The sequence below is a fragment of the Macaca nemestrina genome, chromosome 2, assembly GCF_043159975.1.
Source record: "Macaca nemestrina isolate mMacNem1 chromosome 2, mMacNem.hap1, whole genome shotgun sequence".
NCBI classification, from domain to species: Eukaryota; Metazoa; Chordata; class Mammalia; order Primates; family Cercopithecidae; genus Macaca; species Macaca nemestrina.
The window spans coordinates 140,040,727-140,063,485 of record NC_092126.1 but is presented as its reverse complement, the minus strand read 5'-3'; the positions used below and the strand labels follow the sequence as shown (position 1 = coordinate 140,063,485).

Genomic DNA, 22,759 nt, shown 5'->3' with positions numbered 1-22,759 from the left:
TATTAAGAAAGTAAAGGAATGAGAGTGGCTACTCCATAGGCATGGCAGCCCAAAGGGCTGCTTGCTGGATATTTCTGTGGTTATTCCTTGCTCATATGCTAAACATGGGGTGGAATATTCATTAGATTCCCAGGAAAGAGGAGGAGAATTCCCAGGACTGAAGGCTCCCACTTTTAGACCATATTGGGTAGCTTCTGGAAGTTGCCATGGCATTTGTAAACTGTCATGGCACTGGTGGGAGTGTCTCTTAGCATGTTAATGCATTATAATTAGCTTATAATGAGCAGTGTGGATGATTAGAGATAGCTTTTTTCACTATCTTGGTTTTGGTGGGTTTTGATTGGCTTCTTTACCACATCTCATTTTATCGGTGGGGTCTTTTTGACCTGTACTTTGCAAAACCAGTCCTACCGGACTCTTATCTCATAGCCAGTTTCTCAGTGAATTGCTGGGAAACCTCCAATTCTAAGGGAGACCGAGTAAGTCATAGGATACAAATATATGGTGAATACAGCACACGGATGAGTCTTGACTCTTTATCCAATTTGCCAGTCTGTGTCTTTTAATTGGGACGTTTAGCCTGTTTACCTTTAAGGTTAATATCGTAATAGCAAAGACTTGGAACCAACCCAAATGCCCATCAGTTATAGACTGGATATTATGCCTATCTATCAATGATAGATTGCCACATTTTCTTTAAAATGTGGCACATATATACTATGGAATACTATACCATAAAAAAGGGATAAGTTCATGTCCTTTGCAGGGACATGGATGAAGCTCGAAGCCATCATTTTCAGCAAACTAACACAAGAACAGAAAACCAAACACCACATGTTCTCACTCATAAGTGGGAGTTGAACAATGAGAACACATGGACACAGGGAGGGGCGCATCACATACCGGGGCCTGTTGGGGGTTGAGGGCCTAGGGATGGTACAGCATTAGGAGAAAAACCTAATGTAGATGACCGGTTGATGGGTGCAGCAAACCACCATGGCACATGTATACCTATGTAACAAACCTGCACCTTCTCCACATGTGCCCCAGAACTTAAAGTATGATAACAAAAAAAGAAAGAAAGAATTACTCCCTATCTCCCCGACATCTGGCCCTACTGCCACAAAGTGTACCAGTGTTGGAAAACCCTGGCTTCTACAAATGGTAACAGGCTGCAACAGGAGAATTCTGTTTGATGTGCTGGAAAGCAACGAAAACAGTCTTTCTAAGAGTGAATGGAGTCTGAAAATGGAGGGAAGGAATGTACAAACATGGGACTTAAAGAAATAAACTTCCTAGAGGGCTGACTTTGGCCAGCTATGAAGAGTGGGAAAAGCCATGAGCTTCCTGGTTCTAACAGTGTACACTAATTTTAGGTAAATCAGTCGACCTCTCCGTGGGTTGTTTACACAGTCTCCAGTAAAGAACTCTTGCTATCTCCTTGTACTATTCAACAACTTTTAAGTGTCTCTTCTAGACCAGATTATGCCAGAGAAAATTAGGCAGTGGAATAAATGCACTGGTGTTTAGACAGGATCTTTAGAATTCCAGAGACAAGATCTTGGTCAAGTTATGTTATTAGTTTAGTTCAGTTAACTATAGTTGTTAGTTAACACTAACAATTTTAACACAATACTCAATTTGTAAAATTGACATATCTTTCCTGAAAATGTTAAATGAGTTGAGGTATTGCAAATGCTGAGTTGAATGCCTAGTACACAGTAAGTATTCATTATCTTATCCAATTATGTAGTATTAAATATTACTTATATAAGGTGAGTTCCAAATTTAGCTCTTCAAACCAGATCTTTTGCGCTAAACAGGTAATCCAGCTGCCTGCTGGAAATTTTCACCCTTGTATCTGATTGGTATCTGAACATTAACATCTCCTAAAACAAATTCCTGATTTACTCCATCCCTAAACCTGCTCCCCCTTCATCAACTCCACCCCAATAAATGATACTCCATGTTCCAGTTGGTCTGTCCCAAATTCTTGGAGTTCTCTTTTACTCTTCTCTTTCTCTTATAACCCACATTCAGTCTTTCAGGAAATTATTTTGGTACATACGGAAGATTGGTAATTGTCTACTTGTCTACAGCAATCCACCTGGTCCAAGTCACCATTATATCTCATGAATTAACACAATCACTTTTTAACTGCTTATGTTCTTGCCCCTCTGTGGTCTACTATCCAGAGTAAGTTTTTAAAAATGAAAGTCAGAGAAAGCATGTCACTGTTCTGAATATAACCCAGTGAATTTTCATCTCACTCACAGGAAAAGGCAAAGTACCTAAAATGTCTGAAAGTAAGGCTGTGTGTCCTCATATACTCTCCTGTTTGCTCATTTTACTTCACCTGTGCTGACCTCAGTGCCATTCTCCCAACACGCTGGACATGGTTTCCCTGCAGATTCTTTGCACATGCTCTTTCCTCCACCTGAACTACCTTTACTTAATATGTCTCACTCCCTCACTTCTTTAGTTCTCTGCTCAAATGGCAGTGCAACCTTCTTTTACCTTAGAATATACAATAGCAACATCTACTATTTCCTATCCCCTTTTATTTTTCTTCTGGCTTTTATTACCACCTGTCATGCTTTACATTTCTTTATTATAAGATTCATGGAACTAAAAACTTGGTCTCTCCTCTCCACTTTATCACTAAAATGCGGAAAAACGAGTGGCACTTAGTAACTACACAATAAATATTTGTTGAGTGAATACTCAGTGTACAAGTTCAATAATATGGTTATTATCGTTACTATTATTATTATACCAACAGGGACTATTGGGCCTGTCTGCCTTTTACACATTCAAAGGGCCTCAGAGTAACATGTCCACTGCCAATTTGACCTACCCACTAAGACAAAAGCACTTTCATTTACTCCAGAAACAGCAAACGCACCAACTGGAGGAAGAGCATATTAAATTTTAGCACTTTTTTCTCTACATAATTTTCCTCTTTATTCTATAACACAATTTTGAGCCTTTGCTAGGAACGACTTTTAATTTAAGTGGAATTGTCAACGTCTTTATTGATGCAAATACAAACAGCGGGCTCAGACAGTAGCGCTATCTTCCTGCTACAGACATAGATGATCCAAACTTCTGGCATTAATTCAATTGTTCTACCAACCTGAAAGTTGGATCTGAGGAGGGAATGGAACATTTCCTCTAAATCAAATTTTAAACTTATAATTTTTATGAGCTCAGGATTTAGAGTTTCTTTTTTGTTTGTTCGTTTGTTTTTTGAGACGAAGTCTCACTCTTGTCCCCCAGGCTGGAGTGCAATGGCGTGATCCTGGCTCACTGCAACCTCCACCTCCTCGGGTCAAGTGATTCTCCTGCCTCAGCCCCCCGAGTGCTTGGGATTACAGGCACACGCCACCACACCTGGCTAATTTTTGTATTTTTAGGAGAGATGGAGTTTCACCATGTTGGCCAGGCTGGTCTCGAACTCCTGACCTCAGGTGATCTTCCCGCCTTGGCCTCCCAAAGTGCTGGGATTACAGGTGTGAGCCACTGCGCCCGGCTGAGAGTTTCATATCCATCGAATAAAGGGAAAGAGTGTTCTTTACTTTGGATAAAGTGAAACTATTACTACATAGTGAAGGAGGTTTTAATTATTGTAGACAATATGTACCGTTGCTTCATTCTGTCATTTTTAAATACAATTTCCTATGAGGCTGGACTAACTCACTGGGCCCATGAAAGTTTATTGACTACTTGTTTTCATATTCCTCCTTCAGTTTTGGTTTCAAGGGCGTTATGTCTATTCCAAAATTTAAAGGAAATTCTGCCTTCAGCTCTGTTGCAAATAGTTTGTGCAGACTTTTTGTGACGAGTGACTGAAACTTAACAAAAGCTCACTTTTGAGGTGAGTGAGAATCCATGGTGGAAAGACCTTTCTGCATACAGCTCAAAGTTCAGCCAAAGGCACAGTGGCATCCTATGCCCCATAAATAAATAAAATAAATATAAAATAAGTTTTGTGGGCTGGGCGCAGTGGCTCACACCCATAATCCCAGCACTTTGGGAGGCCGAGGCAGGCGGATCACATGAGGCCAGGAGTTGGAGACCCACTCCGTCTCACTAAAAAAACATAAAAAATTAGCCAGGTGTGATGGCATGCACCTGTAGTCCTAGCTACACAGGAGGCTGAGGCAGGAGAATCACTTGAACCTGGGAGGCGGAGGTTGCAGTGAGCCAAGATGGTATCACTGCACTCCAGCCGGGGCAACAGGGCGAGACTCCCTCTCAAAAAAAAGAAAAAATAAAATAAAAGAGTTGTGTGTTGCCTCTTTCTGTTGCATGAACCAAGGGATGACCTTGGAACCCTGCAGGGACATAGTGGAAGAAATAAAATATTTTTTTTTGGCCAACTACTAAATTTCGTTCTGCCAAGCACTGAGAAGCTAAAGGAGTATTGAATTTTTCTGAGATAGGTGTCCAAATGGAGAAGAATTATAACAGATAATCAAGGGAATTGTTGGAGATTGTTGGGAAGATGTAGGAAGTCATAGCCTACCAGTGAGAGCGTTTAGGAGGAACGAAGGAGATGTCTAACAGGAATCTCAGTGAAGTTTTGTAATCAGATGTGCCTTGTAGTCCTCTCTGTGCTGTCATTACAAAACTTCGTGAAACCTACATTTCTCAGAAATATTTTACAGATAAGATTTTTTGGAAAGATGGGAACAAGGGCTGAGTCTGGTCCAAAGGACAGAGATTCAGTTACAATCACAAAACCCATCTCTGATTAGGGAATAGGATTAAAAGAGAAATATACTCTTCCACTCAGATTACAGAGAATGGTGCCTATTCTGCTTCCACATTTTGAAATGATAAAATAGAGTGTCTTGAACTGTGTCCTGGCATTATTGCCTAGGTTCTTTTTCTTTTTCACTATGATGCCTTCTCTGCTAAAATAACCTTTCCGTGTAAAACCCTTTCTTTCTAGAGGAGCAGCACATTTGTGTTTATGCTTCAAAACTGGGTAGAAAGCATTCACAGAAGGCCTATGCAGGAGTCAGGTCTCTGTTTGTTTATGCAGAAGAAAGGACAGCTCTATAAAAGTACCTGTTTATTTGGTTTATGTTGATTACTCTGTTTCATGGGGTTGTGGCCAATCATTTACATGGAAAAACCCACTAGACACTTTTCTGTTTTGTGGAGCCATTCTTTGCTGGGTATATTTATAAAATTTAGCCACGTTGGTACGTTTTCTTACTGTTCTATAAAGTTATACGCGCGTGTGTGTGTGTATACACACACACACACATATCACACTAAAATATATTTGACAAGCCTGCCTTGTTAAAAAAATTTTTTTCTATAATTTATGTGAATACACTAAAAAGAAAGCATAAAGAATTCAGGATATTCTGGTAATATCAAGTTTAACGTGATTTCTCCCTTGTTGCGGAACTCCCTGTGAGACTCATTCTTGCTGACTGTTTATGTTGAAAAAGACAACAGAATTAAATTATCAAAAATTTGATGTAAAAATTTCAGTCTTGGCTGGGCTCGGTGGCTTACACCTGTAATCCCAGCACTTTGGGAGGCTGAGGCAGGCAGATCATGAGGTCAGAAGTGAAACCCCATCTCTACTAAAAATCCAAAAAAAAATAGTTGTTCGTGGTGGCACACGCCTGTAGTTCCAGCTACTTCGGAAGCTGAGGCAGGAGAATCGCTTGAACCTGGGAAGCGGAGGTAGTGGTGAGCGGAGATCGGGCCACTGCACACCAGCTTAGGCAACAGAAGAAGATTCCATATCAAAAAAATAATTAAATAAAAATTTTAAAAAATCAGCCGTTATGACCTTCTATCTCTGGGGATTCTGTGGCACTTTTCTTTATGAGAAGCTTTTTTAATATTTACATATGAGATTTAAAAAATAATTTGGCCATGCCAACATTTACTTTACAGTGCTCTGTTAACTCCGTCTGCCCCCATTAATATATTTCTAGGACATTGCTCTGTGAGAGCCATGTGTGGTAGGAAATATAGAGCCTTTAGGGAGATTGGAAACAGAAGAAATAATATTTGAGAAGAATATTGTAGGGCAAAATTCCAAGATGACCTTCAACAACCCATGCCTTTGTATAATTCTCTTCATTTGAGTGTGAGTGTGACTTGTAACAGGCTGAGAGATCACGCCCATGATTAGATAAGATTAGATAGCACAGGTTGATTTAAAGAAACTGACTTCAGCTTTTGTAGGCATGGTCTATATCAGGTGAGCCCTTACAAGAGATGGGGCTCTTCCTGACTAAAGAGATTTGAAGTGTTCAAGGGACTTAATGTGAGAGAGATTTTCTGTTCCTGGGTTTGACAATGGACAAATGCTCATTGCCAAAAATTCATCTGCCTCTATAAGTTGAGAGTGTACCTTAACAGCCAGTCATCAAGGAAACAGGGACCTTAACTGCAAGAAACAGGATTCAGCCAACAAATATGCTTGGAATTATGATGAGATGCTACTTGTAACATAAATTAAATCTGGGACCAGGCGCGATGGCTCATGCCTATAATCCCAGCACTTTGGGAGGCCGAGGTGGGCAGATCACCTGAGGTTAGGAGTTTGAGACCAGCCTGGCCAACATGGCAAAACCCCATCTCTACTGAAAATACAAAAATTAGCTGGCTATGGCGGTGCAAAACTGTAATCCCAGCTACTCGGGAGGCTGAGGTAGGAGAATTGCCTGAACCCGGGAGGCAGAGTTTGCAGTGAGCCAAGATCGAGCCACTGCACTCCAGCCTGGGAGGCAGAGCAAGACGCCATCTCAAAAAAAAAAAAAAAAAAAAAAAAAAAATTGGTATTAGACAATTTGCCATTACTCCCATGCAGCAAGATTATTCAGTTACAAAGGTCTTAATTTAAGGCAGTTTTTGTATATCTATGACTTAATTTTATGGCATTGATCCCACGGGCACTACTATAATGAGAACCTCACATGCTTTAAAAGATCAACATATCCTTTAATGTTGATAGGTGACAAGGTAACAAGGACAAGCGTCTCCTGTCTGGCTGCCTTTTAATTTTAAAAAATTTTTTACATATGGAACTGATTCATTTACAAATATTTTACATTTCTTTTGTTCGCGATTAAACAAAGTTGAAAACAATCTTCAATAGTGTAAAGAATATTTGAATAATATCATAAGAGCATAAAATGACATAGTCTGACAAGACAAACTGATATGATTTTGCATATTTTGTCATCTTGTGTTATGGTGCTGGAAAACAATTTTCTATACGGTTAAAAAATAAGTACCAAAAGAGCCTGAGCAATTTTTGTGTGTTCTGAAACAATATTATTTTATCTCAATATAGCATTAAAAGCATTGCAACTCTTCCCTATCATTTCAGGTGAATATAATACTGTAATACTCTGTAATAATACTGAATAAGATATTGTTAACTTTGAATTAGTTTTCTTTTCTTTTGGTCATGGCAATTCATGAGGGTGTGTAAAAATAATAATAGAAAAATGCTTTCAAGTTTCTCAAGGCTCATAAATAATATTTGGTTTAACATTAAAAGTAAATTGCTTAAATTTTATTTTTAAACACCTGCCCTATGCATTTTAAAAGTTCTCCCATTCCAGAGTGGAAATCAACTATAACAAGGGCAGTGATAGTTAAGAGCTGAGGGTCTGGGAGCCAGACTTCCTGGATTCTAATACTGGCTTCATTGCCTGTCAGCTGTGTGACCTTAAACCAGTTAATTAACATCTTTCTACTTCTCTATAGTGTACTGAGCCTGTAAAACAATAATTATACTCATATATCTCTTAAAAGTTTTTGTGAAAATTTAAGACTCTAAGACATGTTAAAGTCCTTGGGTCTGTGCTGTGTAAGTCCTTGCTGTTATTAAGCTTTCTATAATATAATCAGTGTGATATTGGTTTGTAACAAATGACCCCATGGATGTTTTCACACTACCTCCTTCATGTTCACTGTGGGTTGAGAATCATGACTAAATTTACCAAATCATGGAAATTTGAGAAAATTCATTCCCAAGGGGATGAGAATCAGTAAGTAGTTTCTATCCCTGACAACGGGCCAATCCACTGACCAATCCAGAGTCTTCCAAAGTAGAGGCTGGCATTTATTGCTTGACTTTTACCGTTGCCAGGAGACATTCCGATTTGGTCCTATACAGAATTTGCTTCCAGTTAATGGGGTCTATCCTTCCAATAATTAATGTGACATTGCCAAGAGGAGTGTTGGTTGGAATTTGCTTCTCCATAGAGCCCCAAAATAAAAATGTAGTAACAATCTTAACTTCCTTTGCTTACTAAAGTACTAGTTATTACACTACTCAATTTACACTTATTAGCTCCTTTAACATTTACAGCAAAACTAAACAAACAAACAAACAAACCAGTTAATGTCTCTATTTTATAGATGAGAAAACCAAGCCTCAAAGTGGGTTAAAGAAATTGCCCCATTGTCATGAAGTTTGCCTGTCACAGCACCAAATTACAGCCGCGGTCAGTTTCTCTACAAAGCCCTGGCACTCACACTACGTACAATGCCATGCTGTATCTCTTTAAAGACATATTTGCTGCGTGGCTGCTTGAACAAATATTTTAAAAAGAAAATATTTGGATATAGAACTATTTGTTTGCAGTAAATGCACTTGACGAGATTCACAGTTTCTTTGATTTGATAAAAGGTGATCATTGACTCTAAGACCTGATGTGCTCACATCACTCTCCAAGTGACAGCATTAATGATGTGACCCAAATCACCCCATCATACCTCCAAAATGTGGCGGTGGGCCACAGAGAAGCACCACACCTTGACCTTCTCGGACAGATACTGTGCTTCTTGTTTTAGTTTCAAAGTCTTCAATATCTTGGAAAACAAAAAAAAAGCGGATTTATAATTAGTTACTTTGCAGAAGAAATATTTTAAAGAAGAATCTCAAGAATATTTTTATTATGAAGAGGAATTAATCTCATACTTTGCTGACCAGAAGAGTTAGTTGACAATCAATTTAACTGCACTTATTATTATCTTGCAAAATCTTGTGTTTCTTTCTTTCTTTTTAATTAAACACAGTATGTGATAAAGACAATACTCTATCTGTTTGCTTTTATTCTTCCAGACAGTGTAGCCTAGCAGGAAATCTGTTAAGCCCAACACATATTTACTTTGTCTGTCCAAGGAAGGTGTGATTTTAAAAAGGTATATCACAAGTTTGCTGCAGTCTTCCAGCATCTTAGATTAATGGTTGCCATTTTAAAGTGTGGTTGGCATCTATGTGAATTTAGGATGTAATGGTGTGAGGGAAAGCGTTCTATGTGACAGAACCAATGAGTCAGAAAGTATATTTTCAATTTTCTCTTGATTTACTCCTTTACGAAGCAGTCTCATGATCTTATTTGGAATGTGATGATTTCCTACATAACAGAATCACAGAAATTCAGAGTTGAAAGAGTGCTTACTAGCTACCTTGTTAAGCCATCTGAGGCATAAATCTTTCCACCTTTCTGAAGAATGGTCACCCATTCTCCTAAATTGTTTAAGTTCTTTGAGCCTCAGTTTCTTTACCTGTAAAATCCTTTCATTCATTCAATTAGTTATTTAATGAATTAACCTCCTAGTCCGGGTGTGGTGGCTCACTCCTGTAATCCCAGCACTTTGGGAGGCTGAGGCAAGCAAATTACTTGTGGCCAGGAGTTTGAGACCAGCTTGGCCAATATGACAAAACCCCATCTTTACTAAAATTACAAAAATTAGCCAGGCATGGTAGCACATGCCTGTAATCCCAGCTGTGTCAGGAGGCTGAGGCATGAGAATTGCTTGAACCCAGGAGGCGGAGGTTGCAATGAGCCGAGATTGTGCCACTGTACTCCAGCCTGAACGACAGAGCTAGAACTGGTCTCAAAAAGAGGAAAAAAAAAAAAAAAAAGGGACATACTGAAAGACAGAAGTTGTATTAAAGGGAGAAGGTTTATTTGTGAATAAAACAATAAAACAGGCAGGTATTTTACCCTTATAGTGTTTACTACCTAATAGGAAGACCAGAATATTGTTTTAAAAAGAAATACATACATCATTTACAAATTGTGGTTAGTGTCCTTGAGTGTAGACTGAAATTGTCTACCAAGATCTATTCTCCCGTCTCCCATAATAGTAGATTTGTTGATCAAACATGCTTGTCTAACCAGAGATCACATTTCCCAGGCTTCTTTGCGGCTAAATATGGCAAGAAAAAATGATGAATGAAACTTTCACTTACTATGTTTGAGAGGAAATCTCCACAAATTTTGATGTTCCTGATCCACCTACCACCACACCCACCTAAATTGCCAAATTGCCAATGATATGGGAGGTCTTGAAAGCCACTTGTTGAACACAAAAGAGCCACCATTCACCTGGGTATTTGAGCGGACCTGAAGCAGAAACATAGCTAATCTGGAACATCAACTTCAGATCATTCTGTTACATATAAGTAAACTTCTATCTTGTTTTGAGGCATTTGTTTTGGGGTCTCTGTCCCATCAGTTTAACTTTTTACCCTAAGATACCCTGTAAAAGAAAAGAAGAGAGCACTGATCTGACAGATGAGAGACAGCCATGCAATGATGGTAAGGTACAGGGAAAGCATTGCTTCCAGAATGAAAAAAACAGTATTAAATTTCTGGATTAAAAAAATGTAGGGAAGTTTTGTGGTATTGAATAGAAGTCAGTGTTATTAGTGTATAATGGGTAAAGTTTCATAATGAAAGCGCAGTAGTAAGCAGGATATCGTGGGTTATGTATGTATAATACATTTGGCTTAAATTTAAAATACAAATAAAATGCATTGGAAATAATTTAATAATATAGCAGTGCACATCATTGAATCATACCTGGAACATGCATAGAATGTCATGTCATTGAAAATTAGAAAGAATACATCAAATCTAAATGGTTTGACTTGGAACATTCTTAATGTCATGTTCTTTAAAAAGTCACTAAATATTGATACATCATTATCCTATTATGGAAGAAAAACAGTAAAAAACTAATGTAAGTTTTTTACTAAATTGGCATAAAGTTACAGAATGGACTTTTAAAAAAATGCACGTTGGTTATCTTAGAGAAATGGCTGGGCGATGTGAAAGTAGAGATTACTCATCTTTACTTACATCTCTCTTTGTCTTTTAAAGTCTTCTAAAGATTACATATTGTAGTTTTTTTAGTTTTGTTTATTTTTTTAACAACCTTACTGTGGTCTAATTGGAACAAATTATTGGTATTGTTTAGAGGAATTCGAGAATTTCATTTTGGATCTATTAAATTTGTTTTATCCATGAACTATCTAAGTGACAATATTACAAATACTATAAAACAGGGATCTCCAACCCCTAAACCATACAGCAGGAGGTGAGTGGCAGGCAAGCAAACAAAGCTTCATTTTATTTACATCCACTCCCCTTCACTCACATTACCTCCTGAGCTCTGCCTCCTGTTAGATCAGCAGTGGCATTAGATTCTCACAGGAACACAAACCCTATTGTGAACTGCGCATGTGAGGGATCTAGGTTGCACACTCCTTGTGATAATCTAATGCCTGATGATCTGTCACTGTCTCCCATCACCCCCAGATGGGACCGTCTAGTTGCAGGAAAACAAGCTTAGGGCTAAGAATTGGATTTATCAGCATATACACCACATTTGAAGTCATAGGTATGAATGTAAACCTGCTGGGGTGACTCTTAAACTTTTGGCATGAGCAAATTGGTGGACAATTGTCTAGGAGCTAAGCTTGAAAACCTCCATATTTAGAGGTAGAGGACCCACAGAGATGAGAGAGAGACAGTGTTTGTGTAAAAAGCTAGAAGTGGAATAATACATGAACATTAAAGATAAAACAATGTTGGTCATATGTGATCTTGCCAAGAAAAGCTTCAGTAGAGTCTGGGGAAGAAGCCAATATTAATTGAGAAGTAGATAGTAGATAGCAGATAAGGACATGGAGCTCACAGTCATGAGAACTCTTTAGAGTTGGCTATGAATAAGAGGTGAGATTTAGGAAGAATACCCAAAGGTTTGGAGGGTGAGGCCACTATGCTGAAATAAATGATCAAGTAAAGAAAGAGACTGATTATTCAGGAAACAGATAAAATAAGGTCCTTGTAGAGCCTGAAGGGTGATAATCAGAACCCACATGGAAGGATTGGCCTTTGTAAGGAAAGAGAAATTAAAACAAAACTTATATGTGCTTATATAAGATGGACTGCAGAGTTTTTGCTGGGTTAGATGAGAAAGTTTTCGATGGTGGTTTGAAATTTTTCAATCAAACTGATGGGAGAGCATTGGGTGGTCATTTGGGAAGATAAAAGATGCAATAAACACACCTATTTTTAGCAGGGTTGTTATGGGGATTAAATAAAATAATGAATTTAAAGTATCTAGACTAAAGTCTGGAGTATTGGTAATTACCACTACTTGGTAATTATAACTACTTGGTAGTGGTAATTACCATGATTGTGGTATTCCAAGTGGTTAGGGCCAACCATGCATTTTCCTCCGACTGATACAAAGTTCAGATAGACTAATCTAAAAATACAAGCTAAATATCACATTCTAGTTCCAAAAAAATTTTTGGAGGTAGATGATCTTATTTGAAACATTCACGGTTTATCTCTGCTAACTACATTACTTCCCATATCAGTGTTCTTTTTGTAAGCATTGCTTTTCAATCCATGTAAAGTATGAGTTCAATAAGATAGATTCAGCAGATCTGATACGTAAATTGAGAAAGTCTTATATTTTCTATACTTTTAATAACAAAAGTATTTGACTAAGATAAACTCTACTGATCCTCAACTACACCTGCTTCCCTTTCTCCACCTGCTCTCAATCAGTCGTCATTAGCTTTATACTAATTTAGAAGCTGGCATGCCTACCATGTTTCTCATAGAGGAATTTACATCAAATATGCTTCCTTTCTTCTTTGGCCATGGAAAAACTAAATCAGCCTACATATGTTGGCACTGTTGATGTGAACTATTGCCTTGACTTGGGAGTCCTTTATGACTTTGGTTTGTATCAGTTTAAATGTGACTCCTGAATAAAAATCAGCCTAATAAACTTTATTTTAAAATGAAAAATTAATATATTGAAATCATTGTTTCTGTTTCTAGTAATAATCATCATAGGTGACAATTTTAAGGGTTTTTTTCTTACTATTATTTTTGAAAGGTCCCATTAAATTGTGACTACATTGTAATGGTCACAAAAACAAACACTGTCACAAAGGAGTAATGAGAAATTGAATGCGTCTATGAAATTAACAAGCTTTTGATTGAATTCTCTCAATGTCACATTGTCAGTGCTCCACAGTCCTAGGAACATCAATCATCTTTTCAGTGTTAATCAGGAGTCATTATAACACACTGTTGATAAGAACACTGATACTTTAATATATTCTGTGTTCACTTCCACTTAAACAGCATCCGCTTGTGACATAATTTCTCTGTGCCTTTTATGATTACAATGGGATTTCTATTAGCTGACATGAAAGGAAATCAACGCCTCTCAAAAGTCACACAAGTCCTGTTAGCTATCAAAACAGTCATTCCAAAATGTTACTAGTTCACAGGTTTTAATTAATAATTCACATTTTAAAACTGTTTAATAGCACATAGATCATAGACAAGATATAATTCTGCCTTATTTAAACTATGTGTCATCTTATGTGAATATGCTTTGAACAAGGTCTATTGTACAGATCCAATCTGTATTTCAAATACCCTTCTGCTGGCTGGAAACAAGATTTAATTCAGATCATTTTCTGAGGCAAGGGTGACTGAATTAGGTAGTCATACAAGCATCCAATGAATATTTTCTTTGCTCTGTAAGACCTTTAAGAACTCTAGATTTATTCTTCTACAAGGAGAGGCCAGAGAGAACCATCAGTTTCTATTTTTGTCTTATCCATTTTTGCTTAAAAGAAAATTGCTTAGAATGAGATCGTTCTCTCAGATGGTCTCAAATTCTATAATATTTGGAGATATTCTCATAGACCACAAAGGTGACCTGCCCAGCCTGCCCTTGCACACGGGATACAAATCCTGCAGTGATGGTTGCTATTAACGACCTTGATTGTTGAGGTTGCTCTCATTAAACCATTCTGATGGCCATGGCTTATCAGGTCCTGTGGTTTTATTGCTGGTTTTGGAGGAAGCATTTGGCAGGAGCATAAGCAAAAATGCAGTCACAAACAAGGCTCTGTTCCAGAGGCAAGCAGGAAGTGCCTGAGAATGGCCCATAAAATGAGCTTTAAAGAATTACTAGGCCATATGCTGTCTCTTGAAGCAACCAAGGGGCAAAGGAGGGACAAGGGCCACCAAAATGTACTTAAAATTAAGGTTTAGGCAATACAAGTATTGTAACATCTAATTGTAAAGAGAATATATCTTTGCAGCTGCCACATGTAAGAATGAATCTCAGCCTAATTAAAGCAAGAAAACTGTACATCTGCTGCCAAGGCCTGAGGATCACAATCAGAGGATGCGCTTGGCAGTGCCAACCCCTGACACAGAAGGAGGCCAGTGGTTTGCCAAGTCTCATAAGCTTTGAGGAAGGCTATGGGTACCCAGGGCCCATTGATCAAGACCAAGAAGACAGCACCTGAATAGCTGGAGATAGGGAAAATATTCACCAGAAAAATGTGCATGCTTAGAGAAGGACATAGTACACTCAGCTGAGTTGTTAAAAATCTGAATAATGATATCATTTTTTTCCCATTTACTCTGTATGAATTATTTCATTATAATGTTTTAAATTTTTTCTTTGTTCTTTCATTTTTTTTCATATATGGAGAATAGCTATTATATGTCAGATGCTCTGATAAGTACACTCATTGAATCCTCAGAATCACCTGTAATCCTCACAATCACCTGTACCATTGTCAAGTTCATTTAGTAAAGGAGGAAATTGAGGTCTGAGGTTCACAGATGATTGGCCATTGACCAAAGTTGACCCAGTTTCTATGAGTCCAGATAAGGTTGAAAAAGAGAGTCTGTGTATTAGTCCATTTTCATACTGCTATGAAGAAATACTTGAGATTAGATAATTCATAAAGAAAAAGAGTTTTAATGAACTCACAGTTCCACGTGGCTCAGGAGGCCTTATAATCATGGTGGAAGGTGAAGGAGGAGCAAAGGCACGTCTTACACAGGGGCAGGCAAGACACTCTGCAGGGGAACTGCCCTTTATAAAACCATCAGATCTTGTGAGACTGATTCACTATCAGGAGAATAGCATGGGTAAAATCTGCCCCCATGATTCAATTACCTCCCACAGGGTCCCTCCCATGACACATGGGATTATGGCAGCTACAATTTAAGGTGGGATTTGGGTGGGAATACATCCAAACCATATCACTCTGGTTCCAGTGCTCACACTCAAACACTCAGCCTGCTGTCCTGCTCTCCAAATGTTACCTGGGGCCTCTTTGCCACTTATAATTTATAAAATTAGCATAAACTAATACTTCATGTTCAAATAAACAATCAAAAACCTAGCACTTTTCCAAAGAGTTGTACAAATTTCTAGGGGAGAGGTAAAGGTGCTTTCTTTACCCCCAAGAATTTGTAGTTTCTAGAAGTGGCTCTGTTTCTGATGTTCTGAATCCTCTGAATCCTTATTTGTACATCTCTTTATATTTCTTGATTTATCTCCACCCTTACATCTCTCCCTGTATCTGCATGTGAACATAGAATGTAGTCCCTTATTTTGACCGACACAGAGGTATGCACCCCCGCAGCACATACACAGAGGTGTGATGCACCACCACTACCAAATTTTGAGCCTGTGTCAGCCTTACTGATATATTCATATGCAGCTCGAACACCTTAGAATCAAATATTAGATATATGGTTCCTAAAGGTCCTTTAGTTACTCCTCTTACTTGCTTGTGTCTGCTGTCTCTCTTCTATAACTTCCCTACTGCAAGTTGCTCTTTCAGGAGCAGGGGGAAAAATGTCCCTCCGCTTTCATCTGCCAAGAAGTTCAGCTCTCTCTGCTCCTGCTGTCACACACAGAAATTGATTGATCTGTGTGAGTTCACACAGGTAATAAGTAAAGGAAATAAAATTTAATTCCAAATGCTGTGGCTCTAGACAAGGCGCCATGGCTCCAGCCTGTAATCCCAGCAATTTGGCACGCCAAGGTGGGCAGATCACACGAGACCAGGAGTTAGACACCAGCCCAGGCAACATGGTGAAACCCTGTCTCTACTAAAAACATAAAAATTAGACTAAAGTGGTGGCATGTACCTGTGGTCCCAGCTACTCAGGAGGCAGAGGTTGCAGTGAGCCAAAATCACACCACTGCACTCCACACTCTAGCCTGGGTGCCAGAGCCAGACTTTGTCTCAAAAAGCAAAAACAAACAAACAAAGACAAAGTAAAGAAACAAATATTGTGGCTCTAGAGGGCATCCGCTTAACCACCAGACCATATTGCCTCTCTATCTAGAACGTCACCCAGACAGACCTTTTCTCTCTTTCCACACCTCAGAAGCAATTTCAATTATTGGTCACTTCAAAGACATTAGATCTCATTTTAAACTCCATGATTTATTTTACCCTGTTTTCTGCTTTCCGCCAACCAAATACTATTTCCCCCCTTCGAGAATCCTTCTGAAGAAGTTTCAGCACTGAAAGCTTGTTCTGGAGTAAACAAGATTTTGGGGCACTTGGTCACCTTTGTGATGTGGTTCCCATGTTGAAGATACGTATTTTGTTTTGGCCTACAGCCAAACATTTTGCTGGGCAAGGAAATGTCGATACTCTGCCCAACGAAAGAGAAATGGTAAAAGACACCAAGAAAACAAATCTCTAATTCTGCACAAGTCTCACAGAACTCCCAGATACAATATATGCAACTTTCAGTATTAAAACACTCTTAAGAATCTCAAGACATTATAGTGAGGTTATTCTAAATTTGTATCTCTCCGTATTTCTCTTCTTTGAAGGGGACCAGTTATGAGTAATACCAAAATTGTTCATGTTGCTATTTCCTATTTCTTGAGTGGAATTCTTTTGGTTCTATACTAATTAATTTTCCCATGCCTTTATTAATTGACACAGAGAAATGTCTCTACTGAAACCAGTTTCATTTTCCACCATCATTTTCTGGATGCTACATACTCAGTCATGGTGTTCATGATATTATTATGTTTCCTAGCATAACTCAGTAACACAACATGACATAACCTAATCAAGCACAATGCTATTGTCAAACACTGTAAAAGAGGCAATAGCTAAATCTTAGAATTGGTCATACATTTGGAATGCTAATATCCAAGTAGGAAGTAAGAAGTTATTTTAAGAGTTCCTGGTGTCAAATCCATTTACAGTCCAAGTTAAAATTCCTCACTTTTGGGGGTGTAAAAGAATTCTTATAAAAATTTATATATAAGTAGAGAGAAAGTGAGTTGTTTCTTGTTTTTCTGGGAATATAATGAATTCACTGAGAAGCATTTTTTTAGTGAAAAAATAGGATAATAGTAAGGAGCACATAATGCATGTTTTTTCCTAACAGCCCAGCACTTAAGTTTTCAGAGAGGTAAGCATTTCATAAATTAAACAAGTATACAAATATGAAATATCAATTAGGTAATTGGTCTATGATAACATACATGTCAGATTGGATTTGATTTTCTATAATGGACTCATTTGCCTGACAAATGGTGGTAAGAACAGTGACACTTAGGACAAAAATAAAAATACAAGTGCTAGATGTGGGCTAGACTCAAACTTGCTTCTTACTAAGCTGGCATATTCCCTACATTTAAAAGTAGATGAGAGAAACAGAAGAGAGTTATGGAATTGCATAGGATACATTGAGTTGCCAGATTACTTAACTAGTAAAAGGCAAGTGGCCTTTGGTGTTCCTGAAAGGAAGGTGATGTAGGTAGCATCAAAATAGATTAAATAACCCACTAATGAATTCCTTAAAAGGCTTAGTGATGGAACAAAATGATCAAAAATGCAAGTTTAGGGTCAGAGTATCTGTATTCAAATGCTAACTTGGCCATGCCTGCACTAGCTATTGATTTAGGGCAGATTATTTAGTATCTTTCTACCTCCGTTTTCTTCACTTTCAAAATAAGCTAGCTAACAATAGTACCTGCCTCAGAGAAAAAAATGACATAATATATTTAAAGTGTGTAGAAGATATTAAGTACAAAATACATGGTGTGAGGGACTTTAATTATATTATAGATGATATGAGGGCACATCAACAAAATTAGGATGTTTTTAATTTTTATTTTTACGTTATTATTTTATAATTTTTGAGACAGGGTCTCACTCCCTTGCCTAGGCTGGAGTGCAGTGGCTTGATCATAGCTCACTGTAACCTTAAACCCCTGGGCTCATGCAATTCTCCTGCTTTAGCCTTCTGAGTAGCTAGGATTAGAGGTGTGTGCCACCAATCCCAGCTTGAACTTTTAAACTGGCTTTTTTTTTCAGCTTTCATCTCAGTGTTGGATGATGTAACCAGACATATTTTCTTGAAGACCAAGTCAGGACTTACTTCTGTGCCCATTCAGTAGCAGCTTAAATGCTTGTGAATCAATGGAAAAAACAAAAAGGAGACCTAAAGTAAAAAATATGTGAATTTTATTCCAAGCACTGCCACATCACACTGTATTTTATGCCAGAGAATGTTTCACCAACTTGACACAAGTTGTGAGACTGACAGTGAGTGAGCCTCACTGCCTAGTAAGCTACACAGACCAGCTGGAGGCAGAAGTGACCTCTTGGGTGGTCATACAATAGCCAGAACAATCCTAGGCTGCCCTGCTTCTCATAGTCTTGAGCTTTGCCTTTTGGCAAATGTTAATTTTCTCATCTTTTGTTCTGCAGGGAGGACAGTGTCAAAACCTTTGTAGTCAATAATCTCTAAAGACATTTCTTACGGGCAATTTGTGCTTCTTGGGATTAATAAGTGATATAAATATCGTTCAAGGGCAAAAAGGGGACTATCCAGAAAAGGCCAAATCTTCAGGTAAATCATCCTCAGGGTGCACTGCAGCATGTAGGAAAGTGTGGAATCAGCGGTGTCATCAGGGATGTGTTTTTTTTTTTTTTTTTTTTTGCAGAAAGAAATGTGAGGTTTCTGCTGAGGAAGCCCTGAATGGCAACAGAAATGTGTATATTCCATTGCCATTGCAGACACTAAAGTGATTCATCCAAAGATCAACTTGTTGAGTCCATTATTCCTAGGAGAACTAAAAAACAACTCACTTGCTCTCCACTTATTTGTTAATTTCTATAAATATTATTTTACCTTTCCCAAGAAGGAGAAATTTTAACTTGGACTGTAAATGGATTCGACACTATAAACTCTTAAAAAACCTTCTTACTTCCTACTTGGATATCAGCATTCCAATTTTTGTCCAATATCAAGTGTTTATTAGATTTTGGTTAAATATTTGATGGCAGCAACCAAGAGCTATGGAGGTGTACCATGAGACGGGCTTCCTAGTACAGGAGCCGCGGAACTCTTAATTACTGAGACTTTCCCAATTCCTGAACTTTATAAACAACATGAGATGTGGGTACCCCATGTGTCTCCCATTTAGTAAATGTACACACCAATGCTCAGAAAGGTTGAGCCATTTGCTCAAGACCACATAGCTAAAAAAATAAAAGTAGGCCTTTTATTGGATAGGGACTCCTACCCAGCTCTGATTCATTTTCATCTCAGGATACCACTGTGCCTACTCAATGGTGGGAGAGGGAAAAAAAAGGTAGAGGAAGGAGAGGAAAACGAGGGCTGCAAACAGTTTCTTTTTACCCAAGAGCAAGCGAACACAGTCTGCCCTGTCACTTGGGGAAGTACATCCTGACCTTGTACTTAAGTCTTAGCATGTGGTAGGTAACAAAAAAGTTCAGGCTATCCAAAAAATTAGCGGGGCATGGCAGCTTGCGCCTGCAGTCCCAGGTACCCAGGAGGCTGAGGCAGGAGAATTGCTTGAACCCAGGGTGTGGAGGTAGTGGAGACAGACTTGTCTCCAAAAAAAAAAAAAAAAAAAAAAGGTCAGGCTGACCACTGGCTTCCCAGAGGTCTGAGGGAGTATGGCCGGAAGCTCACTTGTAATTAGCTCCTGTGCCAGGTCATCAGCAAAGAGGGTTGAAAGTATTGGTTTTGGAGGCAAATTAGGTGGACCTGTGCCCTTTCAAGAATAACTGCATTTATAGTTCCCTCTTGATTCACATGTGTGAGTCTCATTAGAGTAAAGGAGAGTAATTTCAATGGAGTGAGGCCCAAGGCCACTTGGAAAGAGTGGTTTATGCGAACCATTATACTTGCTATGGTCTTCATAGACAGAGCCCTTAATAAGCACTTTTATTCATTTTGATGGTTTAATCAGAAAGTTAGATTGCAAAATTTGCAACCCACGTAAAATACAAAAGGTCGAGTTTTGGAGGTAATGGGACAGAGCTCCTGGGTAAAGGTCTTAATGCTTCTGTTTATACAAGAAGTGTGAAGCAAGAACATTTTTTTAAAGACCTCCGGTGGACATAAACTCTGAGTTTACCAGAGATTTTTATCCTACTGGTTTCAATTTGCAAGAACTTCCCCAATTGGAATTAGGGAGAGTGACTTCAGGGTTGATGCTAAATACTGACATTTTTCCGTTGAATTGTTTTACTCCAAGCAAGGTCTTTGGAGTCACAGCTGCAATCTGCATTTTCTTTGCAGCTTTCTCCAGCTCAGAACTAAGGAGAATTAGGTTCAGTGATAAGGACCCTTGCATGCATTATCATTTAGATAAAGGGAGGGAGGGAAAGAGAGACTATTAAATAAAATCTCATTTTTTTCCCAAAGCACTTTCATTTCTGTCATCATTTTTAATGTTGATAGTAAGCCTGAGAGATAAGCAGAAGAGACATTACCAATGTGTGGGAGAGAGATCACTGGTTGTATGTGTGATGAACTTAGGTGTTATGCAAACAAATACCTTTAACTTTTCATAACTATGTATTGCCTTTTAAAGTTTTGTTCTATTTGTGATGAATGACACTGGCTTTCTAGAAGCAGTGGTAATAAAGATGTTTTTTTTCAAACAAATTTACTCATTAAAAAATCAAACCAATTTGGGAAAAATAAAAAATATTATAGATAGTACATTGATATTTCAAAAAACACAAAGGATTTTTGTGTTTCAGGCTGAAGCTTAAAAACCTTGTTGAGGAAGATGGGCCATCTGAGCTCCAGAGGACATGACATATCAGAACAAAAGACATCTTCGAGACAACCAAAGTGGTCTGACTGCACTTGCCATGAAGAAGAACTTGGAGGGGAGAAAACAGAAACAAAAAGAAAATAAAGATCTAGAATGCTGAAGGACTCTTAGAAATAGTCTTTTCTGCTTGTAGTAATTTGTGTTTTCTTACGCCAATACTCCTCCACTAAATGTCTACAAACATTTTCTTACAAACAAAAATCTATAGGCATGTGTTTATTTTATCAAGTGTGTTGTTTGAGGGACAGAATTAAGAAAAGATTTATATTCTTGAGTAAGAACCAGGATGGAGGAGGAGGGAAAACTGTAAGACCCAGAGCAGAGAATGGGACTTCAGCAAAAGTTGGAGCCACAAGTGGTCATGGAAATGTCTGTTCATTGGGTTACACTGGAATTAACTGACACTGATTTTCCCAGAGAACAGTGACTAGGTTTCATCTAGAGGTGAAGACACAGAGAGTGCTAGCTGAGACGACTAATGATAGAATTACCATATGATCTAGCAATCCCACTTCTGGTATATATCCAAAGGAATTGAAATCAGTATGCCAAAGAGATATCTGCATTCTGGTGTTCATTGCAGCATTATTCACAACAGCAAGTTAAGTGTCCATTATCAGGTGAATAGATAACAAAAATGTGGCATATATTCACAATAAAATACTATCCCTATCCAGCCTTAAAAAAAAAAAAAAAAAAAGGAAATTCTGTCATTTGTGGCAACATGGATGAACCTGGAGGACATTATACTAAGTAAAATAAGCCAGCAACAGAATGACAAATACCAAATGATCTCACTCATACAAGGAATCAAAAAAGTTAAATTCATGCAAGTAGAGAGTAGAATAGTAGCTACCAGAAGCTGGGGGAGAGGAGTGCATGGGAAATGGGGAAATGTTGAGCAAAGAGTGTCAAGTTTCAGTGAAACAGGAAGAATAAGCTTTAGTGATCTATTGCACAGAGTGGTAACAATGATAAATAATAATGTATTATATATTCCAAAATTGCTAGAAGAGTACATTTTAAATGTTTTTACCACAAAAAATGACAAGTATGTGGGGTGACAAACTTAATTAGCTTGATTTAACTATTCCATAATCTAAAGATATATCAGAACACCACATTTTACCCTATAAATCTATACAATTATTTGTTGATTAAAAATCAAATTTAAAAATAATTTAAAAAATATAAATGAAGCTGGTTTAAGTTATAGGTTACAGTCAAAGCTGAAACTGGAACTTTTAGTCCCAAATGACATCAACCACTCAACCTCTCTCTATATGGCTGCTCCTCAAAGACAGTTGGCTCAGGACATGTTGGTTGATTCAATAAGTTTAAAAAGAGGTGAACTGCTTGCATTGCATTATAATTTACTATAACAATAATTTAAATGTAGAGTTTGTTTACTAACTCATGTATTTATAAAATCTTTTAAAAAAATAACCCTACTTGACTGTCACTGTTTGTTTGTATCACCACCTTTCCACAA

At 38.0% G+C, this 22,759-nt stretch overlaps 1 protein-coding gene across 7 annotated transcripts in view; it reads right to left on the bottom strand.

The window, feature by feature from the left end:
* The window catches only part of LOC105479608 (contactin 6), a 307,236-nt gene that overhangs the window by 112,094 nt on the left and 172,383 nt on the right, over window positions 1-22,759 (bottom strand). For 3 of the 7 annotated variants that reach the window (XM_011737630.3, XM_011737629.3, XM_071092094.1), the window contains exons 5-6: window positions 10,389-10,406; window positions 8,767-8,862 (exon numbers count right to left, since the gene is read on the bottom strand). The exons of 1 other annotated variant lie outside the window; for it this stretch is intronic. In XM_011737630.3, the coding sequence (XP_011735932.2) occupies window positions 8,767-8,862; window positions 10,389-10,406 (114 nt within the window). The remainder of the gene's footprint in view (window positions 1-8,766; window positions 8,863-10,388; window positions 10,407-22,759) is intronic. 3 more of the 7 variants (XM_011737632.3, XM_011737631.3, XM_024792201.2) reach the window with 1 other exon arrangement.